The sequence below is a fragment of the Astyanax mexicanus genome, chromosome 2 (assembly GCF_023375975.1).
Source record: "Astyanax mexicanus isolate ESR-SI-001 chromosome 2, AstMex3_surface, whole genome shotgun sequence".
In the NCBI taxonomy this organism is placed as follows: Eukaryota; Metazoa; Chordata; class Actinopteri; order Characiformes; family Acestrorhamphidae; genus Astyanax; species Astyanax mexicanus.
Genome location: NC_064409.1, coordinates 31,468,833 through 31,494,757, shown reverse-complemented (window position 1 = coordinate 31,494,757; position 25,925 = coordinate 31,468,833). Strand labels below are relative to the sequence as shown.

The window sequence follows — 25,925 nt, the reverse complement described above, 5'->3', positions numbered from 1 at the left end:
AGACTGCGAGACAGCCCCATCCATCAGGCTGTGAGGATGCTGAACTCTCTTCCTGCTCTACCCCCCATCCCAATCCTGCCCACAGCACACACACTCTCATCATCCTGACCCCACATCCTCCCACCAACACAGTACTGAAACTCTGCACTAGAACACACACAGTACTGTAACTTTTGTAAAAGGACCTGCACTACACACCCAATACCTGCACTACTGTTACGCTGCACTGTCATACACACTTTAATTCCCCAAGAACTGGGAACTTTAAGAACTTTACCAGCCTTAAGCTAGATAAAACATTGCACTACTGTTATACGGGTTCTATTTATATTGTCACTTGATCTTAATCACCATTAATATTGCACTATTATCTTCTGTCTCACAAATGTCTATTGTGTTTTTGTTGTATTGTACATATAGTGTCTCCCACTCATTTAGATTTATATATCTATTTCACCCCCACCACTACTGCACCTTGTTCTGTCTCATGTATGTCTGTTTCCCTGCTGCTGTATTGTACACATAGTGTCTCCCCCTTTTTCTTTATTTTTCTTTATTATCCATTATCTGTACTTGCTGTAAAATTGGGAAGGAGAGTAACGTAATTTCAATTCTATGTATGTCCTGTACATATGCAGCATTGACAATAAAACTACTTGACTTGACTTGAAACGCATTACATTATGAAAACCTTCTTCTACACACATTATTCTTTTTTTTCAGCTCCACTGAGCATAAAGGACAATTTGTAGTTCGGTACCTGTTTCTCTGCATAATTTATTATCATTTTAATAAAGGACCCTAGAGAGTGGGTATTATTTGTGTGGTGGCTCATTCTCAGCACTGCAGTGACACTGGCATGGTGATGCTGTTTTAGTGTGTGTTGTGCTGGTAGGAGCTGCTGGATGAGAATAGTCCACCAAACACACAAGAAGTAGGGGATGACCAATACAAACTGTGCAGCAACAGACGAGCCTCCGTCGCTGACTTTACACGTATATGAGGTGCATTAGTTTCTTAAAGAGTGCACAGCAGTGTTTAAAAACTCCAGCAGCACTGCTGCTGTGTCTGATCAACACTTACCAGCCTCTTAGGGCAGTCCTATTTAAAATCCACCCTTCTTTGACAACAGGCTAAACTTTCGAGCACAGCTAATGTGCTTCCATCGCTTATGCGTTGTGTATGAAAGTTTGTGAACCCTTTAGAATATTTATATTTCTTCAAAAATGTGACTTAAAACCTCATCAGATTATCATCATCATCCTAAAAGTATATAAATCGATCCCAGAAAAAAAAAAACAGAGACAAAAAAATTATTCTTGGTCATTTATTTTTTTAAGAAAAATGTTGGAATATTACATATTTGTGAGTGGCAAAAGAATGTTAACCTCTTGGATATGCAATTACATAAAGGGTGACATTAGAGTCAGGGTCTTTTTAAAACAATGGAATGATGATCAGGTATGAGACTAGGCCCCTAGTTTTATTTAAAGAACAGGGATCTATAAAAGTATGTTTCTCACAACACATTTGAGGAAGTTAATGAAAAAAATAGATTTTTGAGGACCTCAGAAAATGGTTTGTTGATGCTCAACAGGCTGGAAAAAGTTACAAAACCATTTCTAAAGAGTTCGAACTTCAAATTCAAGACCATTGTTACTCTGCCCAGGAGTGGTCAACCAACCTTACTCCAAGAGCAAGGTGTGTAAGAATCAGGAAGGTCACAGTTAAAAGTTAAAGTTCAATGGTTCCACCATCAGAAGAACACTGAACAACACTGGTGTGGATGGCAGGGTTACAAGGAAAAAGCCACTGCTTTCCAAAAATAACTTTACTGCTCATCTGCAGTCCTCTAAAGATCTTGTTCGAGAAGCCAGAAGGCTATTGGAAAAATATTTTGTGGACAAATGGGTCCCAAAATATAACTTTTTGATTTAAATAAAAAAGTGTTATGTTTAAAGAAAGAAAAACTCTGCGAAACATGGTGGTGGTGGTATCATAGGGCCTGTATTGCTATATCTGGGCCAGGATGGTTTGCCTTTATTGATGGAACAATGATTTCTAAATTATATTTTAATGCAAAATGTTATTGCTGCAAAGGGCAGTCACACCAGATACTGAAAGAAAAAGTTCACATACATTTGCTACTAGATTTTCTTCAATAAATAAATGAGCAAGTATTATATTTTTGTCTCACTTGTTTAACTGGGTTCTCTTTATCTATTTATTTGTAACATCTGATGATGTTTTAGGTCATATTTATGCAGAAATAAAGAAAACTAAGTATGTCATGAGCTTAATAGAATAGAAATGTTGTGGAAAGACCTAATATTTTGTCGTATTTGTTTGATTTGCTTCTTCTTATCTCCTTTAAGACTGATAAATGTTTAGGACAAATTATTGCAGAAAAAGAGAAAAGGGTTTTCAAATTTGCATGAAGTACAACAGTATTTTTCTTTATTGCATTTGATTTCTTGTCAGATAGGTTTACCGTTCTTGCTTTTTGGTAAAGCTTCACATGGTGATATAAAATATTGTACACTACATATCTTTAGTAGTCAGTAATTTACAAAGTATCATACCAGTCTTTTTGATATTTATAGAAAGTGCTTTCCAACCCTAATTACTGGCTGAACCACATCAATGATTAATGTGTTTCAAAGTTCACAACCTCACCCTACAGACCTGTTTGTTTTGAACACCTGCTCACACTCACCTGCTTATAATAACCCTGGTTGTCATGTGCTAGTTTCATTTCCCTGTAAGCTCTATGGACACGTCACCAGTCCCACATCTCATTCAGACTGCAATGGCCCCTTCCCTTCCTCCCTTACTCCAAGGGAGCAATCTTTTCACTGATATAATAATTATCACATTAGAACAGAGCTTGAAATGTTTAAAAGATCCACCTGTTTATATTATGTTTTTTTATAACATAAATATATGTCATATGTTCAAATATGACCTTTTAAACTCAAGTATTATTTTAGTATTATCAAGTATTATGTTTTAGTATTATAAAACAAAAACAATACTTAAACTTAAAACAACTGTGACACTTTAATCTTATCTTTAATATCTCATGACTACAATATATTAACAAAAGTATTAGCTCAACCATCTAAATCATTTAACTCAATTAAAAGTCACTTGTCCACAGGTGCATAAAACCAAGCACCTAGGCATGAAGACTGCTTCTACAAACATTACTTAGTTTGTTAATGTTAATGAATATTAATGTTAAAATGTTGTCAGGTTTAAAATAGAGCTTAAACTTCCCCTAGTCTTCCACACTATGGTCAATCTGAAAGGTTTTTTGGTATCACACCATTGTGACTGTGAGGGACATAAGATTAATCAATTAAAGGTTTAAAAGTAGAACAGGTGGATCCAGATTTATTAACAGCATATAATTATTTTTCCTAATTAACTTATACTGTATTCCATTTAACTTGGATGTCCGATGTCTTAACTGAATATAAATAATGATGAATACAAGCTTTCATTAAATAGCTCACCTCCATTCACCCCCAGCATTTCGAAATACAATACTTTTAGCCAATGCTATCAACTCTAGCTATAGGGTCATTGCATTGCCCATGCAAAGAAATCTCTATTTTTACACCATTAACACACTCAAAGTAGCTTCACACATAATTGGTAGAATTCTGAAGGCCCTGACGTTTAAAAAGGTGTTTAAAAGTGCAGAAGTAGTTTATTAAAAGACTGTTTTTACACACAGTTCCTTGAAGTAGTTCTCCGGGTGCTGCCATCTTGAAATGAAGCCACGATAAGTTAACTGACGAGCACAAACATTTACATAGGCTAGAGGAACAGATTGCATTTCCACAGAATTAAATATCGGTCGATTTATCATAACTTTTTTTTAAGATGCCATTGTACTGTGTTTATAAACGTGTATAAAAAGTGTTATTTATGAGCTGCTAGCTGCAGTAGTCTAAGCTAAGTCTTGAACCTTGTACTCGTTCGTGTAGTTTAGTGTCCTCAGCTTGGCAGCCCAAGTGAGTTTTGTATCTGTATAGTGGTATATAGATAATAATCTGTATAGTCATAATAATTTGGAGTAAACGTGTACAATAAAATAACCTATAATCTCAGCATTTCTGCAATATAAATCAAACATTAAAGGTCTCCTTCTACTAGAATGCACTTTGTCTTGTTCTTTGTGAAATACTATAGGTCTCTCTGAGTTGTATACTCATGCTGCTTATGAAACTTTTCCTCATCCCCCATTGTCAGCAGTAGCTAGTAAAAGAAAATCCTCAGAAAAACGAGCAGGAAAGGCTCTTAAGTCTACGTCAACCAGTGATTTCATGGCCTTGTCTACCTCGGTTCGGCACCGCCCGCAAACAGCTCTGGAACCAGGCTACAGCAGAAGTAGCTACCTAGCTAAGGAGGAGCTCATATCTCTTTTTACAGAGCTAGTTAGCGTTAGCTATCTTGTGTAAGTAACCGTAGGCTTTCTCTGCTGCAGTGCTGTTAGCCAGTCAGAGGTGATATATTTGCATGTATGCATATTCATGAGCAAGAGCCAAAATCCTGTCTTTCTTCAGAGACCAGTAATTCAGTGATCTAAAGCTGGGCTAAATAGAAACACCTGAACATGGCATTCATTCATACTAGAGACCAGGGTGCGAATAACGGGGGGGTCAGACCCTCCCAATTAAGACTTTAACCCCCCCTAAAATAGTTTGGAGGGGTGTCAAAATATCTAAATATACTTCTTACATATGATGTTAAATACTACAAAAACAATGCAGTTTTGTGCCTAGAAGAATATTGTGATATGATTTTAAGCACCCCTAAAGTGGATCATACCAATCCATGTTAATAATCATTCCTCTCCTTTACCTGCCTGCTGGATCATTATTGGTCAGGTGGCTTGCGTCTAAGTTGAGGTACGCAAGCTGCTCAAGCTACCGCGTTACGTGTAAGTAGCGCTATATACGTAGCTTTCTTAAATGTGCACTTTAAACACACTTTTCCTTACGTAAACAACTCACATAATTTGCTATCCCATCTTAAATGCTGCTAATGTAACAATTCCGCCTTAAATGCTGCTGTTGCGGCACACAGGCTTCAGGCTGTCGATACTCTTTTTGGCGATTTTAAGGTGGAACAGAACATTTAAATGGGGGAATCCGCATTCTGTTTTATGTGAACTGTTTGTGATTTCTGCTCACCCTAAGCAGAAATGTGTAAAACTCTTAAAACACTTTATCATATAGTACAGTCTAAAAAGGGAACTGCGTTTTAACGTTAAATGCAGGGAAACTTTTAAGGTGGAATGGAAATGTGTTTTAAGGCGGAAGGGACATGTAAACAAGAAACTAAAAGCTTCCAACGCTGCAGAAGACCTAGTGAGGAATTAGTTACTCAGATGAGTAGTTTTACAGTAAACTGGTGTAATATATATATATTTTTAGGGTAAGACTTCAGTTTAGTGAAGCACGCGCCTGCGTTGTACTGATTTACATTTACACCCAGAGCAAATACTTGACTCCCCCCACTGATGCTGTGTATTGGAGCTAGCGTGTCAGTGTGGCCGCCATATTGGCGGAGGCAACCCTGCATACACCTATAATAATCACAACTTTACCAATTTACAGCAGAGATGTAGTACTGATTCAGGACGCTGTCACACATTAAAAATATATGTCTTCAAGCTGAAATACTTGTATGATAAATGAATTTAAAAATGATGCAATGAGACCTTTAAGCACTGTTATAAAAGTGTTAAATCTGTACTTCTCTGACTTTAAAAAACATATTTACTGTTTCCATTCCACAATTTTAGCATTTGTACTCCCCCTTGTGGGAAAAAATAACGTATACACCCTTTAAGAGTAGTACAAGGGAAATTGGATGCAGCCCAAGTTTTGCATTGTCAGCATTTCACTCAGTTACACAGAACAGCACAGACTACACAGAGCACAGGTGAAACGAAACTCAGCAGTCATGCAAACAGCAGCTCTTATTAATCGGATTTTATGTGCCCATGATGGGAGAATGGAGCTGGAGGAGCTGTACGGTCAGCTGATTGGACCGGTGTTAAAGGATGAAGTAGAAGATGCTCTAAAAGACACAGATATGTTTGTGATCACTGGTGAGGAAAACAAGGTGGTGGTTGCCAAGACTAAACTGAGGCTGTGTAGAGCCAGGGACTGCCAAGGCTGCAGTAACCTCCACCTGTGTAAAAAGTACCTGTTGGGAGACTGTCCATTTGAGAAAGAGAGGTAAGGTCTTTAATTTATATGATTCATATATGTAGCCTGTGTATGTCTAGTCTGTCATATCTATGTCCATGTTTGAGTAAATTATTTTGTGTTTTTTATGTGTGAGTTCTGTAGAATTGTTCTGTTTAATTTTTCTAAAATGTTTCACTTAGACGAGGATGTCGATTCTGCCACGATTTATACTCAGGACACAATGTCAGTGTGCGACGTCAACACAACCTGCTGGAGCTGGATCGCACTGAGCTGAGTGTTATACTTCTTCAAAGTGACAACACCCTTCTGCCTCCAGTAAGTCTCAAAAATAGTATATTATTTCAATATGAATCAACTGCTACTAGGGCAAATTTCTAATTGTTACTGTTTACAACATATTCTATCTATCTATCTATCTATCTATCTATCTATCTATCTATCTATCTATCTATCTATCTATCTATCTATCTATCTATCTATCTATCTATCTATCTATCTATCTATCTATCTATCTATCTATCTATCTATCTATCTATCTATCTATCTATCTATCTATCTATCTATCTTGAACACAGTAGGGCCATTACAGAATCATTACACCAACTCATTCTTCATGACTGGGAATGACCAGTCTTGTGTAATTAGGCGAGGGGCCTGAGGTCTTTCTCTTATTACATTCTTATTGGATTTGGCAGACTAATATCACAATTCACAAGAATAACAACTGTGTAGGGCAAGGCTAATCAAATATGTGTTATAGGCCCAATCCCATTTTACCTCTAGGCCCTACCATTTAGCCCTACCCCTCTCATTTGCATATGCATGCCTAGGGGTACCCTTAAAAAACAGAAGTTTATTCAAGTATACTATTAGTATAATTCTATTACTTCCAAAAATTAAGCAAGTAGGCTTTCTGTTTACTTTTTTGTAATTACACTTAAGTATATTTTTCTTATACTGACAAGTGTGCAGAAATTTGCCATATACTTGTACTTTTGATATACTTAGATACAGTATACTTAAGAAAAGTGCAGTTAAGTTTTATGTGTAAAGTATGCTTGGCTTGTAGTTTGAGGTGGAATACCTTAGAGTAGACTGATAATTTAAAGTAGTTAACCAACCATAAACAAATAAACATTTGCCAGAATTTAATGAAAATATTCTTTCAAGACATTAGTAAACTTTTTCAGAGGAACACTCAAAATAGGTGAAAATTACTGGCAAGATGACCAGAACCAACCCATTTGAGTGTATATATATATATATATATATTTTTTTTTTAAACCATAGTTTAAAGGGCAGTTTCAATGATTTATGGTAAATCTCTTTATAATAAGCATAAATAATCGCTAGTAGTTTGTATCAGTAGGTAGCTTACTTTCCTGATCCACCTTAAATGGTGCAACAAATGTCAGAGGCTGCAGCATTTAACTGAAAGAAAAATTAAAACAAGAGTTAATAAAAGCTAATTTCAGCTCCCCATCACAGAGGAATTAAAGAAATGGAGAAAAACAATTAACTGCTGTACACCTGCCCCCGTTATAAAGACATATAATGCCACTGAAGATAAGTTTGAAACGCTTTTAATGGTCTTTACGATGGAACTTTAAGATACTTTTGAAATTGTACAAATTTTACTTCGCTTGAAAACAAGGGGTAGGAGTACAAAATAGAAATTGGATTGGGCCTAAGTTTAGTTTTAGGTCCACTCATGAGCAACAATAATACAATACATTCCACAAAATACAAAACAAGGCTAGTGTCCAAAATATAGGCAAATAGTACTTGTACTCATGCTCTTTCACTGTTTCTGTTTAAGTTAGAATTTATCAGAAGTTTTGGTAAAAAGAACAGGAACATTTTGAGAACTGCGGTGAGGATTTTATTGCACTCAGCGACAAGATAATTAGTGAGGTCAGGATGCTGAATGATCGCCACCACACCTTACCACTAACTTTTCCCAAAAGTATTGGATAAAGCTATATATCATACCAGAGGACACAGTTCCTCTGCTCCACAACTCTGTTCTGCTCGCCATGCATTTGTTTTTCTGTTCACTAGAGACTCCTATTTATTGGCACTACTGCACTGCAGTACTTTTCTAATCTATGGCAATAAATCTTAGATAAATCTTGTCAATCCACACCCGGACCCAGTTTCAGCTCCTGCCAAATCTCTCAGGGCGGGTAAATATTATGATGATATGATATTATGGTGACCTGTTAATTTTTCAAATAACTAGACATTGTCACTATTACACAATTACTGGTAGTTTTATTTCTGGTCACCTCGTGTAGCATTAGCGCCAGCATTCTGTAGCTCAGCATATTTTTCTTTAATTTCTAATATTGTACAGTATTTGTGGACTGCTATATCCAAAAGTTGATTTTCCTTCTTGAATACAATTATTTTGGCTTTAAAATGACTGAACTATAAACTGCTAAAAAAAACATATATCAGTTTACCCTTAGAAATAACTCTGAACATGTAGAGACTTTACTAATAATGAAGCTGTCACACTTACCATTTAATTCAGTCTTTATCAGACAGTATTTTATTTTAGTTTCAGCAGATACAGAATCAAGATTGGCGGCAGGGCTGATGTGCTGTAAATAAAATACATACAATGAAACAATAAGTGCAATCACAATTAAAAAATGACATCACTCACTTGTATAAAAAATAGTCTCATTTGTCTTTTAAAGCAATAAAGTGTTTATTTTCACATGAACAGTGTATTTAATTGTGGGTCAGGTGTTGCAGTAGCTGGTAGCCGGACTGTTTATGACACCATAGGGACTCAGGTCAGGCAGGTAGCCAGGTTAGCCATGCAATGCTAACTGACTGAACCTTAAGATCGGACAATTCTAACAGCAGCCACTTTCTAATAGTTATGACATACCACTTCCTGGTTGTGATTTAAGTGGAAAAAGAAACTGTAACTGGTGTAACAGGTATGGAGCGCTACCTAGTAATCTTAGCAATCAAACTTATATACAGTCTATGGGAATCCCAGATGGGATGATACTACAGCAGATACTACACAGATGATACTGCAGCAGAAAGACGTGTGTTTGTTTCTGTATTGGTCTAGTGGGTGGACAACAACAGAGTATTACTTTATTAAACATCAGACAGGGTGAGCCCTGCTCACTATTTGTGCTGCGCTACTCCAAGCATGAATTACCAAACACGTCATTTATGTTTGTTCATGTTTGTTTACATTTGTCTAGTAGGTGTACTCTGGCCTTTAGGCACCTACCTAGGTCATAAAAACACACTGGCCAACATCCAGGATAGTTTTTATTAGCCTTAAACAGTGGCTTGCAAAAGTATTCATAGCCCTTAAACTTTCTCACTTTTCATCACCTTACCACCACTTGTGAAATGGAATGTGCAAAAGTCTTCAGCCTCCTTTTCTTCTGAAATCTAAACATCCAGTGCAATCAATTGCCTTCAGAAGACACTTAATTAGTTCATATTGTCCTGCAGCTGTGTGTAATTCAGTCTCAGTATAAATACAGCTGTTCTGTGAAGGCCTCAGTGGTTTGTTAGAGAACACTAGTGAACAAACAGCATCATAAAGACCAAGGAACTCACCAGACAGGTCAGAGGTGAGGTTGTGAAGACGTTTAAAGCAGTGTTAGGTTTTTAAATCATATCCCAAGCTTTGAGCATCCCAGGGAGCACTGTACAATCCATCATACAAACATAGAAAAAGTGTTCTACACCTCAAAACTTACCAAGTCAAACTGTCCACTCAAACTGACAGATCGCTATGTGTGGCGGAAAAGTAACACTGCTCATCACCCTGTACACACCATCCCCACTGTGAAACAAGGTGGTGGCAACATCATACTGTGGAGATGCTTTTCTTCAGTAGGGACAGCGGAGCTGTTTAAAGTTGGAAGTCCTTAATCTTATTGAGCTTCTGCGGCAAGTCGTGAAACTGCTGTTCACAGACGCTCTCCATCCAAACTGAGCTTGAGCTGTTTTGTAAAGAAGAATGAGCAAAAACCTCATGCTCCAGATGTGCAAAGCTGGTAATTGCAGCAAACAGTGGCTCTAAAAAGTACTGATATAAGGGGTGAATACTTCTGCATGTCACACTTTTCAGATTTTTATTTAATTAAAATGTGAAAACAATATATTATTTTAATTCTATTTCACAATTATGTGCTACTTTGTGTTGGTCTTAAAATTTCAACAAAATACATTTATGTTTGTGGTTGTAAGGTGTGGACAGTGTGGACAGCAAATCATCAATTTCTTGTACTTTGGACACAGGGTATGACTTATCGTCTCCCTTAAAATGTCCTTTCTGGTGTTGAGCCTGTCTTTAGTAAGAGTGTCTTTAGTATCGTGATTTTGCAAAAAACACATTTTGCGCAGCTCGAAAAGCTCTTGCATGGCTAAGATATGATTGGGCGGCTGACTGTTAACTGTTGTTAACCTGTATTTCCCACTGCCAAAACAGAAAAATGCCAGATATTTACCTGAACACACCTCACTTCCAGACCACCAAGCCCATCAGTGTAGATATATTCCTAAACTTCTTGCTACACTAACAATGTGGCTGCAAGAAGTGAAAATATTGACTATTGGCAGGGTGTACAGGGCCCTTCTTGTTCTTTAGTAGTGTTAGCCCATAGACTGTATATAGCTGGACAGAGCATCGTCTCTCAAAAGTGAAGCCACCACAGGTCGGGCGCCCCCTGCTGTTCGGCTGCAGAAAGCTGTGTAACTCCACCCATCCCCATAGGTTTCAATGGCAAAACAGACAACTTTCAATCACGTTTTTTTCTAATATACTGTAATTCTACCTCCATTATTTAAATGCAACAGCTAGTGTAACCTCTGCTTATATTGTCAAATTTTTATATCCCCACAGAATTCGTTTTTTTAAAACGTTATTCAGCTCTATTCAAAATAGGTGTGGTTATGGTAAAAGGGCTGCTTATGGGCGGGACCAATAACAGACCGTCAGCTCCGCTCCGCCCCGCTCTGCAGTCTGTGACCGCGAGGCAGCCCTCAGGGGCGGGGTTATTTAAATGAGTAGGCTGCTCTCCACAGTCTTTCTCCCTCCTCTGGTCTCTACTGCGCAGAATCGGGTGTCAGGATCGCCAACATGGCGGAAGATTTTGGCTTCATTTTCATTGAATGTATGGGAACGGAGACACGGCGTTCATCTTTTTTTACAGTCTCTGCGTTAGCCTTGTAGCTACAGTGCTACATAAAAAAGCTACATTTGGACAACAAAGATGTCTTGACTGATCTACTACACCTGGAGAAAATACTGTGTGCATTCGAATTTTAATAAACTGTCTGATTGTACACCTGTACTAAAATTCACATTATTAATCACTGGGTACAATGTGCTTTCAGGTGTGTTTTACGTATAACAAAGGCAGAGGGGAATATGGCCACTGTCCTGATAAAGAGGCCTGTAGAAGACTTCATGTGTGTCAGAACTACATCAGAGGAACCTGTGATGGAAGCGGTAGATGCAGCCGATGCCACGACTTCTTTGAGCCTCATCCGGTGAAAACCCTCCAGGCTAAAGGAATTCCCAGTCAGCTGATAGGATCCATGCTGACAGTATACAAGAACATACTAGCAGTCTGGGATGCTAATCAAGTGAACACATCAGCCAGTTCATCAGGTATTATTTGCAGTATTTAATATAATAGATGTAGACCATAGGTTTTGGCTCTTGGCATTTCACAATAATAATAATAATAATAATAATAATAATAATAATAATAATAATAATAATAATAATAATAATAATAATAATTATTATTATTATTATTATTATAATTATTATTGTAATAATACGTTACCTACACATTAATAAACACATTTGGTAGGTATGTTAGAGCAGTGAAATCGTCACAATTGTGTAAGACACTCCATTCCTCATTTGTGACATCAGATTCTTTTATGTTCTGTTGATTTCACTTTACACAGAGAAATCAGACATATGCCTCTTCAACATCAAAGGATACTGCAAACAAGGAAGTAAGTTTCAACTTCTTCTTAATGACAATAACAGCATTTTTATAATAAACACAAAGTAATATACTATCCTCATACTGTGGGGCTTTTTACACAGACAGGTGTCGGCAGGTGCATTTCCATCTGCCTTATAAGTGGGAAAGCAGAGAAAGACATGGCTGGAAAGTTCTGCCAGATAACGAAGAGACAGAACGTGCATTCTGTGATCCCAATAAGACATACAGGTAGATATTGCAATGCTTGTTATTCTCCATAGTAATCTAGAAATAATGTATATACAGTATTGTGCAAATGTTTTAGGCACCTGTGGGAATTTGAGGACAGATTTAGTGTCTTGTCTGCAAAGTAAGTGTATATTAGCTTAGTAAAACACTAGCATTATAATAAATACAAACAGCATTTTTTACAGCACTGTTTTCCTTAAAACATTTCCTAATCTATCCTTATCTGAGTTTAATAGAGTTATTTCTAGTTCTCATCATATTAATCAACAGCTGGTTTGGTAAATTGGTAAATGTGGTAAATCAGGTGAGCTGCTGACAGAACTGAACATATACACATGCTGGCTGAGGAGCATCCAGGAGAAATCTGGAACTACACTTTGTTCTTCAGCTTGGCTCACAGGATATAACATACTTATTTAAAATGATGTTACGTTTTACTGTATGTATGTTTATTCACATCTGTTCAAATCCTATGTGGTGCTTTTTTCAGATAAAAACCACCCATTTTGCTGAGATACATGGATTAGTGTACTTTGCTTTGGTGCCTAAAACTTTTGCACAGTACTGTATATATTGATATTAGTTAGATATTAGATATAATATATTGTATCTGAGAGTTTTTCTTTTACCAACAAGAGCAATTGTATTGTCATGTTGTGTAATAAGTCTGTAACATAAGCAGTATTTGTTTTGTGCATTTTCAGTGATGGTGCTGAACCAGTATACTTTGATACAATGACTCAAGGTTTTGCAGAGGTTCGTCGTCTCTCCACTCTTTCGTCAGTGCTGAACCCCACCTTCATCCTCACCACCACCTGGATCTGGTACTGGGAGGATGAGAATGGAAACTGGATCAAGTATGGAAATGTAGGTGTCACTCTTGGAAGATACAGGATTTCCCAGAGCAGATGTACTTGTTGTATATGTTAATGACAATTAGCATTTTAAAAGATGCCAAAACATTAATGTTCTTTTTTTATTTCATTCAGTTCATTTTATTTTATTTTCTATACATTTTCAATTATTTATTTATTTATTGTGCATTTGAACTAGAATGGAACCCATCATTCATCTTCCATTACCAGTGAGGATCTGGAGAGTAAATACCAAGAAGACAACAGCGCTACAATCCAGTTTACAGCAGGCCCACATTCTTATGAACTCAACATGCAAGGTTGGGTGAAAAGTTGTTTGCAGTCAATTTTAGGGCGTTTTCACACCAGCACTCTTTGGTCCGGTTTAAACGAACTCTGGTCCGTTTGTAACTTTAGTGCGGTTCGATTGAGGAGGTGTGAAAACAGTAATCGCACTCGGGTGCGGATCAAAAGAACCGGACCGAGACCAGCTAGAGGAGGTGGTCTCGGTCCGGTACCAAACGAACTCTGGAGCGGTTCGCTTGTGGTGAGAACGTGATCCGGTCTCGATCGGATCCAGCTATTAAATATAAGCCATTTATTTGAGCTAAACTGCTGATAAAGCAAGCACAGTTTAAACTGATATATATGCCAGATAACGCTAATTACCACAGCTGTGAACAAACACTGTGTCCATGCACGCGCCGTCTGTGCTGCATTCACTGCTCACAGACGCGTGTTTATTATGTATAAATCTGAGCTGCACGTAGAAACACTGTGTTTGAAAGTGCAGCGTTTCAGCGTTCAGTGTTAAAGCACAAATATTTGCACTGGAACACAAAATCTTCTCGCTGTATTTACTTTTTTTGTATATTTATATTTAACGTACTCCCGTGTCAGACAGCTCTGACCAATCAGAGGACACAGGCTGCTCGCATGGTTTATTGATGCGCATTTTGGTGCGTTTACATTTATGCCTATGTGAAACCAGACCGAACAGAGCAAGAAAACGCTCCAAGTAAACAAACTCATTAACTGATTCGGACCCGAGAAACGAACTACAGGTGTGAAAACGCCCTTAGAAATATTCATTTAAACATATCATATATTGTGTATCAGAAATGTTAGAAATGGTGAGACCAACAGCAAGTAATGTATAATTCAATTCAGCTAATACGCCAGACTGAACATTTCAGCAACTTGGTTTTATGTTCCTTTTTCAGACATGATTCAGTCCAACCAACAGATCGGCACTAAAAGGCTGGTGAGGAGGAGACCTTTGTTTCTCACAACAGAAGATGTACAAAAGATCAAAAGAAGGTACTCTCTAAAACCCAACAGTTTATTATTAGAGCTTATTAATACTGCATATACTGGATAATGAAAGTAATCTGTATCTGTAAAAGTATCGTTCAAATACATACACTCACCGGCCACTTTATTAGGTACACCTGTACAACGGCTCATTAATGCAAATTTCGTATCAGCCATGATTCGCATCACATGGCAGCAACTCAATGCATTTAGGCACGTAGACATGGTCAAGACGATCTGCTGCAGTTCAAACTGAGCATCAGAATGGGGAAGAAAGGTGTTCTAAGTGACTTTGAATGTGGCGTGGTTGTTGGTACCAAACGGGCTGGTCTGAGTATTTCAGAATCTACTGATCAACTGGGATTTTTTACACACAGCCATCTCTAGAGTTTACAGAGAATGATCAGAAAAAGAGAAAATATCCAGTGAGCTGCAGTTCTGTGGGCGCAAATGCCTTGTTGATGCCAGAGGTTAGAGAAGAATGGCCAGACTGATTCGAGCTGATAGGACGAAAACAGTAACTCAAATAAGCACTCGTTACAACCGAGGTCTGCAGAAGAGCATCTCTGAACATCAGCACAACACGTTAAAACCTTGAGGCAGATGATCGGCTACAGCAGCAGCAGAACACACCGGGTGCAGCTCCTGCAGCTAAGAACAGGAAACTGAAGCTACAATTCACACAGAATCACCAAAACTGGACATAAGAAGATTGGAAAAATGTTACCTGGTCTGATGAGTCTCGATTTCTGCTGCAAAATTCATATGGTAGGGTCAGAATTTGGTGTCAACAACATGAAAGCATGGATCCATCCTGTCTTTTATCAACAGCTGGTTCAGGCTGGCAGTGGTGCTGTAATGGTGTGGGGGATATTTTCCTGGCACACTTTGGACCCATTAGTACCAATAAAGCATTGTGTCAATACCACAGTATTCCTGAGTATTGTTGCTGGGCATGTCCATTCTTTATGACCACAGTCTACCTGGTACTAGCAAGGTGTGCCTAATAAAGTGGCCGGCGAGTGTATATTTGCAGAGGGCCAATAATAAAGTCTTCACACAATGGCTTACTGAATAGTCACAGTGTCACACCTTCACCTTTAAGATCAGCCTCCTTGGACTCCACCCCTCGCACTCTCCTTTGGGAGATCACATTATTTCCTGGACAATTTATACTGTCTCCATGCTCAGGAGATCACTGATTTAAATCCTGTTTATGCAGCTTTACATCAGCTACCAGAGCCCCGAGATAGTACAATTGGCCTTGCTCTCTATAGGTTGATATATAAAGCTCTCCCCACACATCACTCCGAAGGGTGATGTCGATCCGCACATGGTGTCTGTCAGCTGATGTATCTGAACCGAGTCGCTGCGCTTTCCTTCGAGCGTGCAGTGATGCTACTTGGTAATGCTGCATCAGCCACAGGTCAAAAAGAAGCGGTGGCTGACTTCACATGTATTGGAGAAAGCATGTGCTAGTCTTCACTCTCCTAGTGTTGGGGCATCACTAGTGATAGAGGGAGTCATAATGAGTGGGTTGGATAATCGGGAGAAAATGGGATAAACATTTTAAATTAAATTATTATTTAAATAAATTATACTGTCTCCAGTTGCCAGATATTGCCACTCTTTGTGTCTCATCGAACATGTATTTGGATTAATAAACCTGCCTTGGATTTGCATCCAAACTATCCTGGTTGGTTCTTACACACAGTGATTTTAGAGAGATTTTAGTGAGTTTAGACAGGCATTATTTTTGAACTCATTGTATATATCATTTTATTGGTATATATATTTTGAATTAGTGCATGTAAATTCAGATATTTTACCCTGATGACAAACGACAATAAGATTTAGAAGGAAAAGTGTAGCAAATAACTTTGCTCACTTGATTTTTATGTTACTTAAAAATGAATGATGATGATCTTTTCTTTTCTTAGTCAAAAGGAATTCAGTGGGCATTCACAAAATTTGCCTCGTCACTGGGATAAAACCAAGGTTCCAGAAATTGGTTTCAAGGTAAATGAAGACTTCACTACCATACTGTCATACTGTAAAAAGAATTTAATAATTTAAAGTGTAGAGTTTTTTTTTTCAATTATGCAATAAATGCAATACATTAATGCAATGAATTTACATATTTTAATTATGTGATACAATTTTTTGCACGGTGTCAGAAGTGTGCGGTGTTATAAACTGCATCATAATGCACATTTTTCTTTCTAGAGAGTTCCCCTAAGAAACACTACAGATGAGTTTAGAAGAATTTTTGAGCTCTTCAGTCAGACAATGTCAGGATTCAGTGTGAGGAGGATTGAGAGGGTGCAGAACCGGAGCTTATGGAGTGTTTTTCAATGGTGAGTGATTTAGAATTTTGTACCCTTATTGCTTGTTTTTGAGTGTAATCCTTCCCTTTGTAACAGATTTAGAAGGAGAAGGGGTGAAATCCTCTTCTTAAGAATTGAGACAACCCTTCAAGCGCCTGATACAGATATAGCTACAGCAAGTTCATATCAAGTTCAGTAACCTAGCTGCTGAATAGCTAGTTAACTTTGGGCATCATATGTCTTCAGAAAGGGGGTCTATTCTTTAATTCCTCTTTGATGGTGAGCTAAAATTAGCTTTTGTTTGAGCTTCTTTAAACTGGTAAAACTTGCAGTATCTGTTGCAACATTTAAGGTGGAACAGGAAAGTTTGCTAGCTAGCCAGCTAGTTAACTACTGAGATGAAGTACTAGTAATTTTTGTAATGCTTGTTATGAAGAAAATAAAACATAAAACATGTGTAGAAACTGCACATTAAACTATGCTACTATAGTGGTAATCATAAATTTTAACAAGGAAAATACTTTAATAGGATTTATTGCAATAAACAATTGTATTGTAATCCAGTGGGTTGGACCATGAAACTGAAACACCTGTCATTTAAGTGTAAGAGGTTTCATGGCTATATTGCTGGCAAATCTGTGACCAAGACAGCAAGTCTTTGTAATGTATGAAGAGCCACAGTATCCAGGGTAATGTCAGCATACAACCAAGAAAGATGCACCACATCCAACAGGATTAACTGTGGATATAAAAGGAAGCTGTCTGAAAGGGATGTTCGGATGCTAACCCGGATTTTATCTAAAAAACATAAAACCATGGCTTACCAAATCACGTCAGAATTCAATGTGCACCTCAACTCTCCAATTTCCACCAGAACTGTCCTTCGGGACAATAAATTATTGTGGTCTAAAACAAGGTGTTTTAGTTTTATTGTCCAACCTCTGTATATGTGTGTGGAAAGTAATGTTTGAAATTGGAATTGGAATATAAAAAAAATGCAGCAGTAAAACTGTGTATGTGTGTGTGTGTGTGCATGTGTGGAGATTAGAGGAGAACAAAACAAAACTTATCGAGGTCATGTGCAGTTTATCATACGGAAAGTAATTTATGTAATAATCACGACAAGCCTACTATGTTTTAACTTCTCAATTTACTATAACTGTGCAGTGAATGGGGTAAACCAGGACTGGAACAGTAGTGTGATGTAAAATTTAAAGATCTGTTTTATGTCTCATACAGGCAGGCTGACGTCCTGAGGAAGAAAAATGCAGGAAAGGAAAACAAGAAACTTCTGTTCCATGGCACTCTGTCTAGACATGTTGATGCCATCTGCCAGCAGAACATTGACTGGAGAATATGTGGAGTTCATGGAACAGCATATGGAAAAGGTGAATCACAAATATAATGGCACTTTTTACTTAATTTACTCAATCTGAAACATTCCTTAAACTGCTCTGATTTAACTTATTTTAACTTATTTTATTTTCAAAAATCATTTGGGAAATGAGCGCCTGGATTTCAGGCCTGCAGAGGCTATGGCAGAGATGTTACTACCTGTAACTAATCAGTGTATGGCCCAAATAATTTTAAAGCTTTTATTTTAGGATACAATTACTACATTACTACATAATGATACTTCACAATAATTATATTTTACATAATTATATAATCTTAGAAAAAATAAACAAAATAATATTTAAAAAATGCAGTCAATCAATTGTGTTCAGTTTTTTACTGATTGTAACGCGGAGGAGGCCGGATGCAAATGCAAGTCAGTTTTATTTGACATAATATGATAAACCAAAAACTAGGACAAGAAAATAAACACTAAGACTATTAAATAAAGACTATAAAACAAATACTACAAAACAAATCACTAAACCAGGTCTAAACAAAGAAGTGAAATAAACTAACAAAGAATCAAACAATATACAGAAAACAAACCAGAACTCTATGGACAAAACACAGATTAACTTCCCGACACAGTTGAACAGGACAGCATCAAACAAAGAAACAAACTAAAGGAAACAAACCAGAACACTGTAGACAAAAACACAGCAGGTCAAAGGCTCAACAAACACAACTAAACAAGATTCAAACAGAGTAACACGACGAAGTCAAACAAAAAGCACGACAGAGAACAAAGGAGCACATGGGGTATTTATACACAGGCACACACTAGGGACACCTGTGGAGGTAATGAGGGGGGTGGAGTTACAAATGAGACAGGAGGGGTTACAGATGACAAGGCAGGGCTAAGGCAGAGACAAGACCAAAACAAAAACAGAGCCATGTGAAGCACATGAATGACATGGGGAGGTAAACAAAAGAGAACAGAGGACAGGAGCAGGAAGGAACCAAAAAAAAGAAAAGACACTAGACAGACACAGAAGGTGTGACACTGATACTGCATGTTACACTTATTGTCCAAAAAATTGTTTCAATCATCTGACAGGAATGAAACTTGGTGGGTAGTTGTGCCAGACTGTTATAAGAATGACAATAGATCATCTCTATTGACGACTCCCACCTTGGACTTGGTGAAATTAACCAATAATTAAGTTGCTAAGATCGTGCAACACTCATCTAGAAGATTTGGTGTCGTGATATGGGAAGGACCTATTGCAGCTTGACAATGTGTGGCATGCATCGGTTGCATTATTAACATTCTAACTCTACTGCAAACTCTACAGAAACTGCAGGAATTTCATAGTTTAAAAAATGACGAAGTGTTGTCCATTTCAGTCTACATTTTAATCATTTATTGTAAATGTTATTTCCTCCTGAAAATCTATGCAATTGGATGCAACGCAACACTTTTTTATTGGCAAAATACTTATATAAGCTAAATATATAAGCTATATGTTACTGTATTTTTTGTATCATTAGTTTGTAAAGATAAAAAAAAATCACAAAATTAATGCTGAATATTGTATTCTTTCAGGGAGTTATTTTGCCAGGGATGCCAGCTACTCCCATAGTTACACCGATCAATCTGAGACTCGATGCATGTTTGTTTGTCGGGTTCTGGTAGGAGAATACACGACTGGACATTCCAGCCATGTTCGCCCTCCCCTGATGGATGGAGAAGACACCATTTTTTTTGACAGCTGTGTAAATGACATCAACAACCCCTCCATATTTGTGGTTTTTGAGAAGACTCAGATTTACCCTGAGTACTTCATTCAGTATGATGATCTGCATGTCAGCACTCCTACATTAATCCAACCCCCACCACAAGTGTTCTCTTCTGCACTCACCCTCCACTCAGCCCACAGGATGCCATTCAATCAGCTGCACAGACCCACCACATCTGGATATTTTGCCAGTGCCTTAAAGCCAGAACATCACAATTTGACCGGAGCATCTCGGGGATTTGGTTCAATGACGTCTTTAGCGAACCTTTCCACTCACGCCAATGCTCCTGACACAACCAAGCAACAGAATTCCAGACCAAGAAGGTCAAATATGAGGAACGCAACAAGAAGATTTGGTTCTTTAACAAATCTGTCAGTGCATGATGGTGCTTCACCTACACTTAGCCTTCATTCCAGACCTCAGACTGGTTTTCCCCAACCAAACACTAGGCAGGGAACTAAGAGCTCTACAATGGTTAACCAGTCTTGGGTAGTCTAGATACATTTAAAGAAGGGTTCCTTCACCTGTCGATGAACTGACAAATAGAACTGTTAGTACAGGAGGAGAAATATGTTAGTTTTCCTGAGAGTTACACAGAAAATGTAGCAAGACAATAGAAGCCACAAACCATTGAGTTTATAGACAATAGCCCTATGGGATGGGATTAGTTTCTCAGGGGGACGTCTGTGAAAAATATTTCAGACTTCTACTCAGTGATAAAACTCCTGCATCTGGACTGCAATTGAAAAAAACAGGAGGACCAGTGAGTTTTAGGCTTTCTTGGTCACGTGACATCGCATTACATAGCTCCTCCATGTCCACTCGCTGTTGGTTTTACGTAGATCTTCGAGCACACGCCCAAAGTGTAATTATGGTGAGTGGCAGTGGACAAATAGCTATTTTGTTAAAAGTAAGGTGACGAAACTCAAGAGATGTGGATCCAGACAGGACTAAAATTACTGGACAACCACAGAGTTCAACAAAAAACAGTAGGTAATTGAGCCTGTCATTTGCTCAGAGGACGTCAGAGAAACACTAATGGTCATTCCGGAGGGGGAATAAAATCACAGAGGATCCTCCATTAAAGAGAAAATTATCCAAGGACCGCCTGAGAAACTAATCTTGTCCGGATAAAGCTATTGTCATTACGCTAATACTTACCTTCTAATTGAGACTGCAAGCTGCTAAAACACTAAGGAGTGAGGAAGAACTCTTGTAATTTATTAGTTACAAGATATATCACTAACAAAGTGGAAGGAACTAATAAAATAAAAAGGAAATGTCTTTTAATAATTTGTAAAATATATATTGTAATTAATTTGTGTGTTTGTGTTGTTGCTAACTTTTTGGCCTAACTTTTTGTTATCTGGCAAAAATGATCCTTTCTTGATTCCCCTTAATTTCATGTTAGTTATTATGATTAAATACAGCTAGTAGCTTCTTTGTGAGATCATAAAATGATTCATTTACTTTTTGGATTGACTAAAAACACTCTGTACTGTAAAAAAAAGTCCAAGGAGCTCAAAGCAGATCTGAGAAGGATAACTATAGGTTTGCACAAGCCTGCAGTACTGCTGGAGCCACTTCTACCAAAGATCATCGTTCAAACGTAAGAGATTAGACTGTTGGACTATGGACTGTGCTTATGTGGCTCTTGTTAAGCCAACAACCACATTTATTGTCAAGAGAAAAATTCTTGTTTTTTAATTCCATGTCAGAAAAAATGACAGAAAAATAAATTATTAAACCATAATCTTCAGGTCCATGATGACACTTATGACAATTATATTTAAATCATAGACTAATTATAAAGATGTAATACAAAAAGGAAAAATCAGCAATGTTACCACCCTTGTAAGTATACCATTTAATTTTTAAATATAATGCTTCTTTTTCCAAATAATCTTGGCCAGAGCAAATAAACATCTTAATTAAGTTTAAGTGTTCTAATATCCTACTTAAGGGAAATCATAGGTTTAGAATTAGTTTATTCTGAATTTAATTTAGATGAATAACCTTATAATTAGTGATTTTATCATTCTAAATCACTTATTAATAAAAAACTATTAAGGAATTAGCTTTGCCATCCCAAAACATCTGCAGGAGACATTTCAGATTAGAAGCTGAACGTTGGATTTACACTGAACAAAAATATAAACGCAACTGGTTTATAACAAGACTTTTTGCTCCCATTTTTCATGAGCTGAACTCAAAGATCTAAGACTTTTTCTATGTACACAAAAGAGCTTTTTCTCTTAAATTTTGTTCACAGTTGGGTCTAAATCTGTATTAGTGAGCACTTCTCCTTTGCTGAGATAAACCATCCACCAGTCACAGGTGTGGCATATTAAGATGCTGATTAGACACAGTGATTATTGGGCTGTATCTTGGGCTGTCCACAATAAAATGCCTCTCTAAAAAGTGCAGTTTTGTCACAAAGCAAAATGCCACAGATGTTGCAAGTTTTGAGTGAGTGTGCAGTTGGCCTACTGACTGCAGTCTCCAAAGGCAATTCAGAGAATTTGGCAGGACATCCAACCGACCTCTCAACCACCATGTCTAACCAAACCAGCCCAGGACTTTCACATCCAGCACACAGCAAATTTCAGGAGTTCGGAAATCTGGAGTTAAAAAAAATGTGTGGAAGTGTTAAATTGTTTCAGTTTATTCTCCAACTTAAACTACAAGTTGAGTTGAGGGGAACTGTTTGGTGGTGTAGAGTTTATTTCAGAGTTTATTCCAAGGTGTTGAGGAGCGTGACTGAACTCTCTAATGGGCGTGTCCCCCAATTCTAGCTTACCACCAGTGTGAAGTCTTGCCCACCAGGGCTCCTTCTATGGGGTATTTCATTATATTTTATATATAATGTATGTCTAGTCAACATTTTGTTGGCTACAGTGCATCTTCTGCACTGTTAAGTTTGATAAATTGCTGACAATGCACTGAAAACAATGCACTTTTTATAATATTAGTTTATCAACACATTTTTTTACATTATCTGTTAATACTGTGAAGAAGTTTATGTTAAAATTAACTCCAGCTGAGAGCTGTAATTAAACACAGTTAAACAACAGTTCAGATTTAAGTCCTGAACAGAGTTAAAAGGCAAACTCCCAGAAAAAAACTCTCAGGGAGTTTATTCCAAAAAACAGAATTTGCTGTGCATCTTCAGCTCCAAGATGGTCTGAGACTAGCCACCCGGACGGACAGCTGCTGTAACAATCGGTTTATATAACCAAAGACTTTCTGCACAAACTGTCAGGATCCGTCTCAGTAAAGCTGATCTGCATGCTTGTTGTCCTCATCAGGGACTCCACCTGACTGCATTTTGTTGCCATAGCTGATTTGAGAGGGCAAATAATCACTTTTGGTGGCTTCTGGCACAATGGAGAGTTGCTCTCTTTAGGGCTGAATCTCGTTTTTTACTGTACCGGGCAGATGGCAGACTGTGTGTATGCCATTTTGTGGGTGAGTGGTTTGCTGATGTCAGTGCTGTGAATCACGTGGCCCATGGTGGCGGTGGTGTTACGGTACGGGCAGGCGTATGTTATGGACAATGAACACAGCTGCATTTTTTGGAAGGAATTTTGAATGCACAGAGATACTGTGATGAGATCCTGAGGCCCATTGTTGTGCCATTTATCCATGACCATAACTTCATGTTGCAGCATGATAATATGGCTTGGCCCCATGCTGCATAGACCTGTACCCAGTTCCTGAAAGCTGAAAATGGTGTTTACACCAGATACTGACTGATTTTCTGAACCCCCCAGATTCTAACAATACTGTAAAACTGCACATTTTAGAGTAGTCTTTTATTGTGACCAGCCCAGAGTAAACCTGTTTAATAATCACTGTGTCTAATCAGCATCTCGATGTGCCACACCTGTGACTGATGGATAGTTTATCTCAGTAAAGGAGAAGTGCTCACTAACTCAGATTTAGACCCAAATGTGAGCAAAATTTGAGAGAAAAATGGGAGCGAAATGGGAGCAAAACCAGAAGTGCTGCTTTCATATTTTTGTTCATTGTAGTATGGTAGCATCATGGTACTGAGACATTACTTTAGAAACAGTTTCAATATATTACCACTAATAAAGGAAATCTGTAATTATGTATATCACCATGTAATTTACAGAAAAATTGTTATGAATCTTACAATAAAATAAATATTTTGGTCAAACGTGTGCCACTGTGTGCCTTATTTTAAATGTTTTGTAAATATTTTATCACATAGGTTCTATTAAGTCTAGATATAGGCTATATTATTATTAAGAAGTGTACATTTCTAATTTGTTTTTGTCTAAATTGTTTGTTTTAAGGTTTTAAGTCAGACCTTCTGCTTAATAAGGCCCTATCTTACACCCTGCGGAAGCATGTTGTGATGTTCATTACTATCTTACATATTAAGCATGTTAAAATCTGCGCTGATGGGCGTGGTTGTCTGAAAGTGAAGTGTGTTCAGGTAAATTTCTGGTGATTTGCTATCTTGGAAACAGAAAACACAGGTGCACCACTGATAGATTAGAACACTAAAACAGTCAACAGACAGACGTTCATTGCTATTTTGGCAACACACACACTCTGCATGTACACCATCATTTCTTACAAACACAAGGACAGAGAGCAGAGCACAAACCCAACTTTTATATCAACTAAATAAAATAATATAGCTGTTCCCGTAAATTATTTGTTTCCAAGAAAATTATGGGATTAAGTTACCACACCTTAATAAGTCCTCACCATTAATTAATTAACTTGTTTCCATGCCTTAAAAAGTCATCACCTCAAATTAATCATCTCATTTCCATGCCTTAATAAGCCGTGACCACAAATTACTTATCTTTTAAAGGGTGTAATTGAAGATAACTACGTCTTCACACTCTTGTTCTTAATTGTTTTATACATTTATATGTATACATTAATTATTTTTACTGTTCATTTAATAATTTAGCTTTATGAACTTCGCTCTCTTTTTACCTGTGTCAATGACAGAAGGCTTTGGAGGTTGTTTGTACTTTTTCAGGGATCAGGAAGGTCAGAGAGTTTTCATCAACAGTGAGAGCTGTGAGGAAAACGTGACCCTAAGTGGCAGAGAAGCTTCAGTGCTGTTCTGGGACCAGTCTATATGAACTAGGAGACAACAAGCTCTCTGAGTGAAGTGCTGGAAACCTATGCTCTGAAAGCCAGTGCATGCCTGTTCTACACACTCTTTTCTTCTGTTTTACATTCAGACTTTACGACACTTAAGAATTGTTTGATTATTGCATGAAACACAAGGACTGTTCACTGTGTTCACAAAGGACACAGAGCTGAACAACACCATGAAAAAAACTTGTTGCACAGACAGGCTGGAGCTGTTAACTGGACACTGTTGACATAGTCATATTGATAGATTCAATCCAATTGCATTGGATGCTATTGATTTACATGTCATTTGCATGATTGTATAACTGCTTGGAGGTTTGGAGGGTCCTAACTCCCTTGCTGTTGATGTTCTTTACTCTTTTCTAATGTATTTATTCATTTATGTTTTTATATCTGTAATGCTAAAACTATTTTTCCAGTAAACTTTAATATATTTTAAATTCTAAGCTCTGACTCATTGGTCATCTTTTTATGTTCTGGGATTTCTCACATCCGAGTTTTATCTAAGTCATGCTGTGGTAAATTACCCTATACCTTAATAAGTCATCCTCACACATCTATGATCTCATTTCCATGCCTTAATAATGAAATGAAAGATCTCATTTTCATGCCTTATTTATGCATATCTTCTCCACAAATCAACTATCACATTTCCACGACTTAATAAGTCAT

The 25,925-nt window shown here is 37.5% G+C and overlaps 1 protein-coding gene across 1 annotated transcript; it reads left to right on the top strand.

Annotated features, from left to right (window-relative positions):
• Positions 1–5,915: 5,915 nt before the first annotated feature.
• LOC107197793 (protein mono-ADP-ribosyltransferase PARP12) lies at positions 5,916–24,288 on the top strand. Its single transcript, XM_022671548.2, has 12 exons — positions 5,916–6,257; positions 6,410–6,545; positions 11,616–11,892; positions 12,201–12,251; positions 12,346–12,472; positions 13,177–13,339; positions 13,526–13,646; positions 14,550–14,646; positions 16,581–16,659; positions 16,867–16,997; positions 18,207–18,355; positions 19,912–24,288. Exons 1-12 carry the CDS (start codon positions 5,980–5,982, stop codon positions 20,601–20,603), a joined length of 2,301 nt encoding a protein of 766 aa, XP_022527269.2. The 5' UTR covers positions 5,916–5,979; the 3' UTR covers positions 20,604–24,288.
• Positions 24,289–25,925: the final 1,637 nt, after the last annotated feature.

Bases quoted from the DNA above. Each gene is read 5' to 3' on its own strand.
- LOC107197793 (XM_022671548.2), top strand. From the start codon at position 5,980: ATGCAAACAGCAGCTCTTATTAATCGGATTTTATGTGCCCATGATGGG. The intron at 12,473-13,176 runs GTAGATATTGCA...GTGCATTTTCAG, and splicing joins GATCCCAATAAGACATACAG to TGATGGTGCTGAACCAGTAT. The intron at 18,356-19,911 runs GTGAATCACAAA...GTATTCTTTCAG, and splicing joins TGGAACAGCATATGGAAAAG to GGAGTTATTTTGCCAGGGAT.